The 13465-nt window shown below is 38.8% G+C and overlaps 1 protein-coding gene across 1 annotated transcript; it reads right to left on the bottom strand.

Annotated features, from left to right (window-relative positions):
• Positions 1-13242, bottom strand: gpatch3 (G patch domain containing 3). Its single transcript, XM_028818999.2, has 7 exons — positions 12577-13242; positions 10663-11096; positions 8557-8731; positions 5602-5661; positions 5164-5285; positions 2051-2178; positions 1-333 (listed from the first exon to the last, which is right to left on the bottom strand). Exons 1-7 carry the CDS (start codon positions 12980-12982, stop codon positions 132-134), a joined length of 1527 nt encoding a protein of 508 aa, XP_028674832.1. The 5' UTR covers positions 12983-13242; the 3' UTR covers positions 1-131.
• Positions 13243-13465: the final 223 nt, after the last annotated feature.

Raw genomic sequence — 13465 nt, 5'->3', positions numbered from 1 at the left:
TTTTGCTCTCCCGCGGTCACAATAATACATATGCTCTCAAAATATTTAAATAACATATAAAAATGGATGGCATACTGTATGTTGTTAATATAAATAAAAATGCACTAAAGAATCATTCCACAAAGTCCCATCTAATTCTGTTTAGAGCTGCTACTCTTACATGTAGGCACCCAGTTTTGCCGATACTTCATACTGGTTGTAGGCTGACGCCGAAGTAATAAATCACCTTTGTCACCGTCTTCTGGCTCATCGTAAATAGTTGAAATTCGAACACCAGAATCACAAGGCCTTTTTTTTGTTTTTACAAAGGTGTTAAGCTTCTCTCCATGATATCTGTAAAATCCAAAATATAACTTTTTTTTAATATTTATCAAATTGCACTTATGATCTGAATTCACAAAAAATGAACACACAAACAATAAAATACAATCATTCATAAAAACAGCAGCAAAATAAATCGCAATATGGTTTGAAGCTAGTACTACAGGTATAGCAAAAAGTGTCCGATTAAATGCAATACTTCATTTTTACTAGTCTCACTGTGCATGAAACAAGGAATTAAAGAGTCTAAGAGTGAAGTAAAGTAGAATCCGGTTATAAATTCAGAGAGCAGGAAAGTTTACACAAAGGAAAATAAAACTTGATTTGGTTAATCAAGAAGGAAAGCATCCAATTTATAGAAGATGTTTTAAAACCATTTCCCCAAATAAACTTTAAACAAATAATCTAGAAAAGTACAAAGTGCTATGTGTGGGAAAAGGAATCTCAATTATAAATACAAGGTGGGAGACAATGACCTACAGGAAACAACTTCTGAAAAGGATTTAGGGGTTTGTGTCGACATAACATTTTCATCATCAAAGCAATGACCAGAAGGAATTAAAATGTTATATTGTAAAAATTGTTGAATATAAACCAAGGAGCATAATGCTTTACTGTATTATCCACTAGAGAGACCACATCTGGAGGACTGTGTGTAACTCTGGTCACCACGCTACAAAAAAAGACATAGCAGCACTTGAAGCTGTCCAAGGGAGAGCAACCAAGTGCATCCCAGGAACGAAGGCCATGTTGTACTAGGACAGTCTCGCGAATTAAACTTGTTTAGTCTCAAACAGAGAAGACTCCATGGGGACCTCGTCGAGGTATTGATAAAGTACATCCAGCAGAATTCTTTCAGCTTAAGGGTGAATCCCATAATCAAGGACACCAGAGAAAATGAACACATTGTCCATTTAGATTTGAAGCCAGGAAGCACTTCCTTACGCAATGAATTATGGGAATCTGGAACAAAACTAATGAGACATGGAATTAAAGCAGAAACCTTGACGATGTTTAAGAGGTGTCTGGATGTGACATTAGAACAGCGTAGCTGTTAGCTAAATAAATGAGCTTGCTGGACTGAATTTCCACATCTCATTTATCAAATATCTGATGCTCCTACATGTGTACAAAATACAGTGCATCCGGAAAGTATTCACAGCGCATCACTTTTTCTACATTTTGTTATGTTACAGCATTATTCCAAAATGGATTAAATTCATTTTTTTCCTCAGAATTTTACACACAACAACTTGTAATGACAACGTGAAAAAAGTTTACTTGAGATTTTTGCAAATGTATTAAAAATAAAAAAATTGAGAAAGCACATGTACATAAGCATTCACAGCATTTGCTCAATACTTTGTCGTTGCACCTTTCACAGCAATTACAGCCTCAAGTAAACTTTTTTCACGTTGTCATTATGGGGTGTTGTGTGTAGAATTCTGAGGGAAAAAAATGAATTTAATCCATTTTGGAATAAGGCTGTAACATAACAAAATGTGGAAAAAGTGATGCGCTGGGAATACTTTCTGGATGCACTGTATATGAAAATGTCTTCTGTTCCTTAAAACACTGCAAAAGTATATTTTTGAAACAAAAATTCTCACTTTGAAAAAACAAAATGTTTTAGAAATAATCAGGCTTACAAACTGTTATCTGTGCTATTCACTGCTTGTGAAAATTTGAATGTAAAATGAACAAATCTGAACAAAAAGGTAAAACCTACCCTAACCCCCTCTTACACCTGGGATGCTGCCCATCATTTTCAAGAGCCTCCGTTATGCCAGGCTGGCTGTGACCCAGTCCACAGCCCTCTTTCCAGCCCTGCTTCTCCATCAGCCTCCTTCCAATCCCCTACAGAAAGAAACAAAAAATCGGATGAGGTACTGTAAAATCAAAACCATCATGTAATCATGTAATCTGCACTATTTTGTTTTTGTAAATGTTTTAAAGTAAGATGTTTGTATACGATAGGCTCCAGCTTCCCTACTACCCTACTCAGGAAAAGCGCATTCAAAAATGGATGGATGGACGGACGAACATTCTACAATTACAACAGCCTAACAGTGCTGTTCAGATTCATTGCTGGTGGGATATACAGAAACAAAAAATTAAAACACACTTGGTAACATACAAAGGATAACTTCTGTATTTCTGATGTCAGTTACCCAACATCAAATTTGTGGTGCCCCATTGTAAGCCACTTTTTTTATTTGTAAATTATGCGCAATTTAACTATATAAGTTTCTGAGGCAAATAAATTATGCCACACTGATGAAAAAAAAATACTAATTAATTTAAAGTACTTTTCAAAAAGATGCACCAGCTTAGGGGGACCAAAATACTGAAGTCTGGGAAAAATGTGGCTGCAGATGTTGGTTGCTAGCAATATCTGCTTTTAACTGGACTCGTAAGTTAAACGTATTTTTATTTCCCCATTGGTACCTTAATTAGGCTAATCCAGAAATTCTCAAATGAGGCGGATCACTGCTAAAACAACGGCATAACAACTACAAACACACTGCAGGACTTCAATCAGAGACTTTAGCTACCGGGCTTGAAAATCCTGAAATGGTATCCATCCATCCATTTGCCAACCTGCTGAATCCGAACACAGGGTCACGGGGGTCTGCTGGAGCCAATCCCAGCCAACACAGGGCACAAGGCAGGAACCAATCCCGGGCAGGGTGCCAACCCACCGCAGGACACACACAAACACACCAAGCACACACTAGGGCCAATTTAGAATCACCAATCCACCTAACCTGCATGTCTTTGGACTGTGGGAGGAAACCCACGCAGACACGGGGAGAACATGCAAACTCCACGCAGGGAGGACCCGGGAAGCGAACCCAGGTCCCCAGGTCTCCCAACTGCAAGGCAGCAGCACTACCCACTGCGCCACCGTGCCGCCCTGAAATGGTATACCTGCTAATATTAAAGAGAGCCCCTCAAGGCGTTTTCATCATTGAGTTATTAGAGCCACTGGTAAGGCCGCACATATTGCGTTTTTTTTTTACAGCAGCAGTCCTTCCCATGTCTCTCCTTGGTGTCACTGTTGTTTAAATCAAGTTGCTCATCCTCATCTTGGCATGAAGCATTGAATCAGATGTGTCTTTGCAAATGATGGACCCAGTTCCAGTCCTCTGACGTGCAATGGATGAAAACTGATTAATAATGCATTATTATTACGGTTGCTGGAACTAAACAGAGGCGGCATATTTAATTTGATTTATGGGAAAGTAAGATATGTCTGCAGACAAAATGAGATAGATGTTACAGTAATAAAATTGAATTTCAGGAATTATCGGCAGACATGGCTGAGAAAGGATAGGAACAATTACATCTGTAACTGGTAACAGGAAAAATGTAAAAACGTCAAGGGCAGGAAAATGCAAACACTTTCTTTCTTTATATCACACTGTTCGTATATACCGTGTACTCCACTACCTGTCGAAACTGCCATTAATTTGGACATGCTGGTCTTTTGAAAGTGTTACAAATGCTGGGATCAGATATAGTGTCTACAAAAAGCATTCACTCCCTGGTACGTTTTCACATTGTAGTGTTATACGACGCTGAATCACAGTGGATTTAGTTTGGCTTTTGTTTGCTATTGGTCGACAGAAAAAGACTCTTTAATGTCAAAATGAAAACATATCTCTGCAAAGTGGTCTAAATTAATTATAAATATAAAACGCAAAATACATATTCAACCCCTTCAAGTCAGTTCTTAGTAGATGCACCTTTGTCAGCCATGACAGTCTCTGTGCACAAGTCCCTCTGTCTATCAGCTCTGCACATCTGGAAACTGACATCTTTCACTTTTCTTCCTGCTCAAGCTTTTTCAGTTTGCATGTTAATTCTGCAGTTATATCTGGTATAGTCTAATTCAAAATATAGGTTAATAATATTTTGTACTCTTTGCCCCCTGCTCACTTCGCTCGCCAGCGCTATGTGCCGTTGTGAAGAGGGGGGCAAGAAGACACGGCCGCTCCCATCTTAAACAGTCATACAATGGGAAACAAATAGTTTTTTTTGCCTCCTCTTTGCTCGATCAGCTGCTGGCTTGCTGCTGCTGCCGTGCCACGTGATCTGCATTTCGTGTGGCGCTTCAAGTGTTTAAAAGCCTGTACAGCAGCTGTCCTTTTGTCTCACTGCCTTGTCTCTCTTGTCCCCCGGACTTCCTCAAACACTATGGGAACTCTTTTCGCTGTTCCGTTATTTCACCGAGTAATATTTTCCCCGTTTGTTTGCGCTAATGCGATCTTTACTCTCATTTTTTTGAGACTTTTGAATTTTCCTACTTCCATGATCTCTAACCTGCTCTGCATGTGTGTCATGGGACTTGCTTCCAAAGGTTGTAAGTATGACGTGACTTGTCTGTGTCGCGTGGCGTGAAAGTGTCTCTCTTCCAAAGATCATGTCTCGTCGCAGGAAAAAAGTCTCGTATCGTCACACAAGATTTTTTTTTATAATAGAGAGACATTAAAAAATAAAATAAATAAATAATAAAAAAAAACACTCAATGTTGCCATTATCAGCTGAAATAATACATACATAATTAATCAGAATACACTTCTGATAAATGGTAGCAACAGATAAATGTGCATTCCTGAAACTGCTTGAAACATAGACAAATTTATATATATATATATATATATATATATATAAAATAACAGTTAAAAAAAACAGTAGTTCCGTTTTTATGATTATTTATTTTCCTTTTTTTTTACCCTATATAGAATACTGTCTTAAAAAAACACATAAATTATGCATATGCTTGTTGTAAGGCGGCAAAATAATCCTATTCTTATACTTTTTTGGCAGACACAGTACCTTTGTATATTTCTCAAAGCTTCCAATCCCTAGACTTTGCAGAGATCCTGTCTCTTCCCCATCTCTCAATCTTTTTTCATATCTCATTCGTACGTAATCTCTGGCATCCTTGTCACCACCATCTTAAAAAAGAAAGTAAAAAATAACATGTTAAGTCTTAAATCATCATACTAGAGCAAATGTTTATCACACTTATTTCATATTTCCTTCCACTCAAACCTACATTACATGTGTTGAAGAACATTTTAAATTGGTCTACTAAATCTATAATTCATTCATTGATTCACATTTCGATATCACTGGTGAGGGTTGGTCCTACTAAAATATGTAAACAGTTTAAAATAAAGCAATATAAAGCTGAAAATACAAAATAAAAAAAAATGATATTTAAAATTTATATTAAAATATATGTTTCTTCCTAGTAGAAGACACACATACCTTTGTCATAGTAAACACTCATATCCACGTCCCAGTCATCTGCCGTCTCCTCATCAAAATCTGATAAATGAAAACAGAGATACATTTGTAAAGTAATGAAAAAAACTGAACTCAGCAGGTTTTCTACTTGGTATTAGGCCTCAATCAGTAAAGTTGATCATTAATTAATTTTACCCATTCCCCTCGTTGCATACTCATACCTGCTCTAACTCTGTTATTATTATTATTATATTACAATTACTAATCACATCATATCTAAATCTCTCCAGTTCATTCTTCAGTAGATCATAACTTCCAGCGTTGTACAGTGTCTTCACATTCAATTCTCAATGAAGAATTCCTCCTTTTCTGTTTCTTCCCACAATTCTCAGTTTCTTTCCCCTCTCTTTCTTTGAAGGCCTGTAGCACACTTATCACTAGAGCCCCTAGTCCGTATGGCTGGAGTGTGGTCCTCATGAACTCAGCTGACAACTGAGACAGTATGTTTGTCTTTGCTCTCTATTACCACAATTGAGTTTTTCCCACATTTTTTATGGCAGTGCAGTTTATCTGGACTTGGGACCAGCAAGTAACCTTCCTTAAAATAAGGTGGACAGAAGCATGCACTTAGAGTTGGAACGACACTAGGAAAAAGAGCAATGCAGGCATGGATGTGGTACACTCCAATAGACAAGGGAGTGCTGAAAGCCAGATGCAGAGGGTACCCAAGGAAGAGAACAGCAATCACTGCATGCATACACTAGTGATAGAGATGAGCTGACACTACAACACTTGTGCAAGAAACTTGAAGAGGCTATCAAAAACACACCAAAGAATGATGTCAAGTTCTTTATTGGAGACCAGGATGCAAAGATCGGAAAAGAGAGCACCAGATGTGAAGATGTAATGGGAAAATATGGAATTGATGAGAGAAATAAAAAGAGTGAGTGGCTCCTTGAATCATTTAAATGTGATGAACACCAAGTTCCAGGGCACAGGAAAGTGCAAGTAGAAGTGGAAGTCAGCTGATGGCTAGTCAAAGAACATGATCAACTTACTTCTCATAAAAGAGAACTTCAGTATGATAGTAACAAGAATGATTAAGCTTTCCCAGTGTAGACATTGCATTTGATCATCTACTAGTGCTATGCAACATCAAGCTGAAGAGAACAGTGGCCACAAAGCATGGAAGGAAAGCAGTCATTTTAAGCAACAGAAAAAAGATGTGGTGACAAAATATGCTGAAGAGAATTTGGAAATTAAGGAAAATCTAAGTTTGGAAGAAAGGACAAAATATCAGAGGTGCTGAGACAAGAAGCAGCAGAAATGGAAGAAACAAGAAAGCAATGGATAAGCAAGAAAACTCTGAAGCTGGTGGAAAAAAATGAGGGAAAAGAAGGATTAAACTAAACCAACAAAGGTGAAAGGTCAGACAACAGGAGGAAGACTGCCCTTCAGTGTGATACAACAGATAAAACTATTAAGGACCTGAACTGAGAATTCAAGCCACTCATAAGAGCCATCAAAGATACACCAGGAAAAGTTCTTGCAGATGATGATCAGATATCTCAATGATGGGCTGATCACATCAAACACTTCTACATAGGTATGATCACATATGGTAATGATGTCTTGGAAGAACTGAAGAAAACAGACATCAAGCTGAAGGAAATAAGCAATAAAGATGGCATGCTGAAATCAGAAGTAGAGAGAGCAATCAGCAAGCTGAAAAACAACAAAAGCTGCACAGTCAACGAGATACCAGTAACACTAATTAAGGCAATGAGACCTCAGACTGGGAGGAAGCATGGCAGATCTGTAGTGAAATGGTGTGTCCTAATGGACAACTCCCTTAACATATCCTTAATTAAGTTATTTAGCAAATCTGAAACCTGTAAGTCTGTCGACTTGGGTTGCAAGGTACTGGCATTCCTAAATTCCTGTTCTAGGTTCAAAAATGACCAAAATGAAGCAGCCATGTGACAGATTGCCAAAAAACTGAAGATTTCATAGAAACATGTCTATTACCGTCTTGGGAAAGGAGGATTGGAGCAGGATAGAAAATGAAAGGAAAGGTCCAGATGCACAGAAGAAGAAGATCAGTTGCCTACTGATACACACCAAATATCAGCGTTACTTGCAAAAGTGAAAAGAGAGTTTTGGGATTCTGGCCGAAGAGGCTGGCTGAGTTTCAAAGAAAATGTATTATATGAAACTGGCAAATAAAGCAAAAAGATTGAAATGGACAAAAGAACAGACGTTGGATGGAAGAGGACTGGAAAAGTGTATTATGATCAGCATCCTGGAGTCCATCTTTTCTCTGTTGCTGACATCAGGCTTTCAAACTCCTCTCATGGATTTACTACACAGATGTGCACCTCTGTCTATCAGGTGGGGTGTGTTACTCTGTTGTCCTACATAGAAAACCACATACTGTACTCTCATTTCAGCGCTCCCAGCTCTCTCAGAAGCCTCTCCTCTTTCATCCCCACCAGTCTGTTTATCTCATATGCACCTAAAGGCTTCACATTAACTTTCAATATGGACTTCAAGAAGTGTTAAACCAAGAACAGAAGTCATTTCGGATGTTATGCCTGGGACCACTTCTGGGGTTTGGGGAAAACCTTTAAAAAGCATAGGATTATAGCACCAGAGCTCCCTCTGGTGGCCAAAGGTTTGCCTGCATTTCTGAAATTCTGTTTCCATATAAAATATCTGGAACTTATGATAAACCTTAAGTGGCCTGTCGTCTTCGGTGTGAACTCCACTTTTGCAGCTGAAATCCTTATTAAGAGATGCTTCATGACAACAGGTGACTATAATGCTGAAGTTAGATTATTACTCACTTTAAATGTGTTATTAAATTATTAACATAGAAAAAGAGGATTAGAAAAATAGTGTGGATGATTATAAATACTTTTACTGCATCTTCAATTACAAATCAAATATTAAAAGAAAGTATAGAGATGACAGTACCGCCATTCTCCTCTTGCCAATACTGCGCATCTGTATAGAAAACCAGTCCAGAGCCACCTTTCTCCCACTGCAGTTCAATTTCCTCCTCAAACAACCTTTCTTTTGTTCGTTCCTGGGTTGTCACGTCTTCATAAAGGGCCTCGTGACGCTCCCACTCCTCACAAGTGTCATCATCCTGTTCAGATAAAGTGATAGTAAAGTCAACAAAACCTGTCTGACATTCATACGGAAATAGTAAATTTACTGCAGCCCCCCCCCCCCCCTTTCTGTAGCCAGAGAACATTAACACATTAGGTTTCCTTACCAAGAGTGTGTAACCTCAACCGAGACTAAATGCACCAATCACATCACTGCTATTCATTTCTCTTTTTCCTACGTTAACAGTCAATTAGCTGAAATCTCCGGTCCATTCATGCATCATCAAATCTGCTTAATCCAGTTCAGTGACACAGGAACCAGAACCCATTTTGACAGCTTTGAGTATAAGGCAGCAATTAATCCTCAGGCACACGCACACTCACTCACAAAGGACCAATTTAGAGTCCCAAATAAACCCAAAATGGAAGGATGTATTTGGAAAAAAACAATGGACACAAGGCTTGTGGAACTGGTGTATCATGTAAAATCCAGAGTGCCCAGGACATGATCTGAACATGGGATGGTGAGACTTGCCGCTCTTTAAACATTTAATTTATGTGATGTCACTTAAACTTTGCACTTTTGCAACTTAATATGTCATTACTGGAGCTCCATTACTCAGTTTTAATTAATTTTCACATGTATATTTGTTTTTATTGTTCTAGGTAAAGCATAAATGTATTAAACATTTAAACACTATTTGATGCCCATCTGAAAATGCTTATGAAAGGTATCTAGACTTTTTATTTTAGTCATGCTTGCAAGCCTCCAGTGTCTGACCTACATATGGATAATGTTGCACATAATCACTTCCATAAGCAGTAGGCCTATCATTAATATGTACACTTTATTGGCTACACCTGCTTTTTAATAGCCTACTCCCCATCTCAACAGCCATTCTTGTGGAAGAAACTCAATATATTTAGCATGCTCAACCAAACATTAGAATGCTCAAGACTGATTGTTGGTGCCAGATATGACACTTCCAGACTCTTAGTATCTGCCGCCACCCTAGGATGTTCATGCAGTACATTCTCTAGACTTTACAGAGAACAGTGGGATAAACAAAGAACATCCAAGGAGTGAACAAAAACGCCCTGTTAATGAAAGATGTCAGAGGAGAATGACCAGACGTGCTCAAGCTAACAGAGAGACCACAAATGTTCAGTCTACCAGCTCTTTACATTATTGGTGCACAACAAGGCGGACCTGAAAGAAGATATGGACTACATAAGCAGAAGACCATGCCAGGGTTTACTCCTGTTAGCTAACAGTTACAGTAAGCATGCCATTGAAAAAAATGAAGCCAGGATCCACCTTACCTCATGTAAGCAGCCCAAGATGGTGGTGGTAGTGTAATGATCTGGAGAATATTATGTTGGCTCACAGTAGGCTGGATGGACATGATGGATTTTTCCAATGGATACATCCAGCAGGATAACGTGCCCTGTCACAATGCATGCACCATCATTTTAAGCTCTTTCCATAGATATGACATTAACTTATTTTCCTCCCATGGACTGCACAGTTGTCAAATCTCAACCCAATGGAGGCTCACTTGGGATGGTGTGATATGTGGCTAAAATATCGGAACAAACAACTTGCCGCTATTTAGTCAGCATGGACCCAAATCCTTAAGTAATGTTTTCCAGCACCTTGTTGAATCCAGGCCTGTACCAGAGAACTGTACCCAATACAGTGGCCACTGAGTATAAATATAATTAGAGGCAAATCTGGCCCATATACTAGCATGATATAGTCAAAGAAAATGTATCGACGTTTTAGGAATTTGATGGCCGAGTTCTGTCATTTTTTTGGTGAACAAATGAATTAACATACTTTGCTCCTCACTTTGATGGAACAGAGAAAGAACAATAAAACCCACACATTTAATATAACCAATCAAAGTTCTAAGAATCAAGTAATCACATTATTATTCAATTACTGAATATCTGCGGAGATACTTACATCATCTGAGGATTCCGATTTGTGTTTACTGCCTGCCGATGCTTCTCTCTTTGGAGAGCCTGTGGACCCCGGAGGAGTTTGCTGTGTCCACTCTTTGTTCATTTCTGAAATTTCGACTCCACTGGCTGTGTAGACGGTTTCTTCCAGTTCAACGGTCTCTGTGTTTTGGTACTCAAATGGAACATTGCCGTATCTCCTGTTTGACCCCGTCTTGTGGAACTTCAATCCGAGTTTTTTTATGATGCTTGGAGGCAATCTGCAGGCCTGTATAAGCTCCAAGAACACTTTACCTGGAGTTCCTACATTGCCATTCGGCATCAAAGCAGGTGGGTTGAGTTCTGGTAGTCTTTTTAGATCGCTCTCAGTGAACTTCCTGTTCAGGGATACACTTGCATGAATCTCCTTTTTGGTTTTATAGATAAAAGTGTTGCAGTCTGAAAAAAAAAAAATTGGGCTGATTAACTTATTAATTTAAGCAGAACGTACAGAACAAAACATAAAATGATTAAAAAGGACTAAATCCCATTCAGGGACCACCATCTATCGCAGGATAATCACAAAAGACAGGATGACGGTCCATCACTGGGATCACTCAGTCACACTGGATCTATTTAGCATTACCAGTGAACCTAACCTGCAAAGGAAAAATGGATGGCATGGAGTAAGACCCACCCAGAAGTGGAGCGTACATACAAACTCTAATGTGTTTTATTTCATAATCACCTCTGTGGTTTCCATTATGTAGGAGTAGCATCCCGCCGAGGTGAACAGGCATTGTATCAGTGGTACACTAAGACTATTACCCCTTGATTATCTGACAAACTGTAACATATTTTCACACTACCAGAATGCAATAAGTCTAAAAGTCTTTGGATTTTTGTGTAATATTAATTGTGTTACTTATTAACAATTTGAAATCACTTCAGTTTTTTTTTTTTTTTGTTTGGTGCTTCTTGACTCACCAGTGAGAGAAAACCCCACATGTTATACATGATTTAAAGCATCTTTACATTTAGTTATGCAATGCATTGAGGTGTTAGTTGTTCCCCACTTTATCCTTTAAAACCCTCATTTTTAGGCCATGTTGGACTATATCTTGTGCAGGAAATTACCCACCTATGATAACGATTAACCCAATAGGGGTCTTCAGCAGAAATGATCAGGATGACTTTAAGTTGTGCAGACCACATCAAGCGACCCCCAGGGGTTTACCCTCTTATAGGACACAAGGGGTCAAAGTCACTTCCTTTCACAAAACTTTGAAAAAAAATAAGGATCAGCAGCATAGGCATGTGGAATGTCATGTTATGTTATTTCAAGGTTGCTGATCCCTTGACATCTGATTATTTACTGGTGATCCTACCCTCTCAGAATGTTAAAAATGACAAAATTTCAAACATAAAAAAATGACAGATTTCTGTTATAATCAAGAATATTTAGACTAAAAAAATTTAAATGGAAGCACATATTTTAAAGTTACAAAAATCTTATTATGTACTTTAACCTCATGAAGTCAATCATAACATTATTCATTTTGGGAGAAAGCCACTTTAATGTGGTTGCTATATGTCAGATGACAATGTTATCAGCTTGTCACCCTGTGAGAATTGCTATTTTTTTTAACAACCTTGTGAGGAGTAATCATCTGAAAAATGTAATCCTAAATTATTCTCACGATTTACATTAAATCCAGTGTGTGCCTCTTAATAACTTAATGAACGAGACAAGTTTATTTTTCTGCAGTCTGTTCCTGTATGAGACACGCGGTCTCAATGGAAAGCGAGAGAGACAGGAGACATCAGAAAATACAAAAGTAAAGCCCAGTCCTACGTTGCAAAGCCGAATCTCTCGGATGCCGGTATGATGCAAAGAATTAACCTGAAATGACAATACAGCAGAAGTAATTTTGCTTACCTGGATTCTCCGAAACCCTGATCCTTTTGATTACACAGCGGCTGGCCAGCCAGTCTCCTTTCGAATCAACCCACTGGGTCCCCGCATACATCTTAATGAACCGCTCGGCATGCTTGGCTTCTAGTGCCACCACACAGCAGCAGGTATTTTTTCGCGTCGCCGTGATTCGGTCCCGTGTAACAGCCGACGTCTCCTCCGATTCGTCCCTTTTTGCATTCGGTAAAGACGCTGACTCTGCGTCGAACTCATCCGCAGCTGGGTCCCGGAGTTCCTCCGGTCGGTGTCGGTAATGGAAACATATGAATGACCCCCCTTCAATAAGCTGGCTAAAAAAATTTCTCAAATCTACAGATCTGAACTTCGCTGGGATGTTGCTAACTGCACAGTAAACAATGGAAGTCGCCATGTCAGGAAAAACAACGCACGAATAGCGACAATCATCACCTCTGACTGGCTGCACGGAAGTGCGTTATTACACAAGATCGGTGGGGCTCACGTGTATCAAGTGGAGACAGCTGCAGACCGCTGTCCGCCTACTCACATCTATGGCATTGTCGCTACCCGATCTGTGGTATCTGCCCGATTTGTGCTCGTGGTGACCACTAACTGGTATAAACAGTGTTCTGTACAGCGTAGAGAGAAGTACAAGTAGTCGGATGTGACGTCATTAACCCGCGCCAGAGGTTGCGGTATTGAGGCGGCCGGTGAGCGTGCAGTTTAGTGTTTGAAAATATTAACATTTTTAATGAGTTGACATCAGCGACTAGTCATCTTTTTTCGATTTTTATTTTGATTTTATATCATTCTTGTATACTATACATTAAGAAAATGTAAATGTAAAATAATATTACAGGATCCATTATTGTTAAATAGTAAATCATTAAAACAC

This window comes from Erpetoichthys calabaricus, chromosome 14 (genome assembly GCF_900747795.2).
Source record: "Erpetoichthys calabaricus chromosome 14, fErpCal1.3, whole genome shotgun sequence".
NCBI classification, from domain to species: domain Eukaryota; kingdom Metazoa; phylum Chordata; class Cladistia; order Polypteriformes; family Polypteridae; genus Erpetoichthys; species Erpetoichthys calabaricus.
This window is presented reverse-complemented; position numbering and strand designations above follow the sequence as displayed.

Excerpts from the sequence above, each read along its gene's own strand:
- gpatch3 (XM_028818999.2), bottom strand. The coding sequence starts at position 12,982 with ATGGCGACTTCCATTGTTTACTGTGCAGTTAGCAACATCCCAGCGAAG. Across the intron at positions 11,097-12,576 it reads CAGGGTTTCGGAGAATCCAG|ACTGCAACACTTTTATCTAT; the intron begins GTAAGCAAAATT and ends TTTTTTTTTCAG. Across the intron at positions 334-2,050 it reads AGGTGTAAGAGGGGGTTAGG|ATATCATGGAGAGAAGCTTA; the intron begins GTAGGTTTTACC and ends TGGATTTTACAG.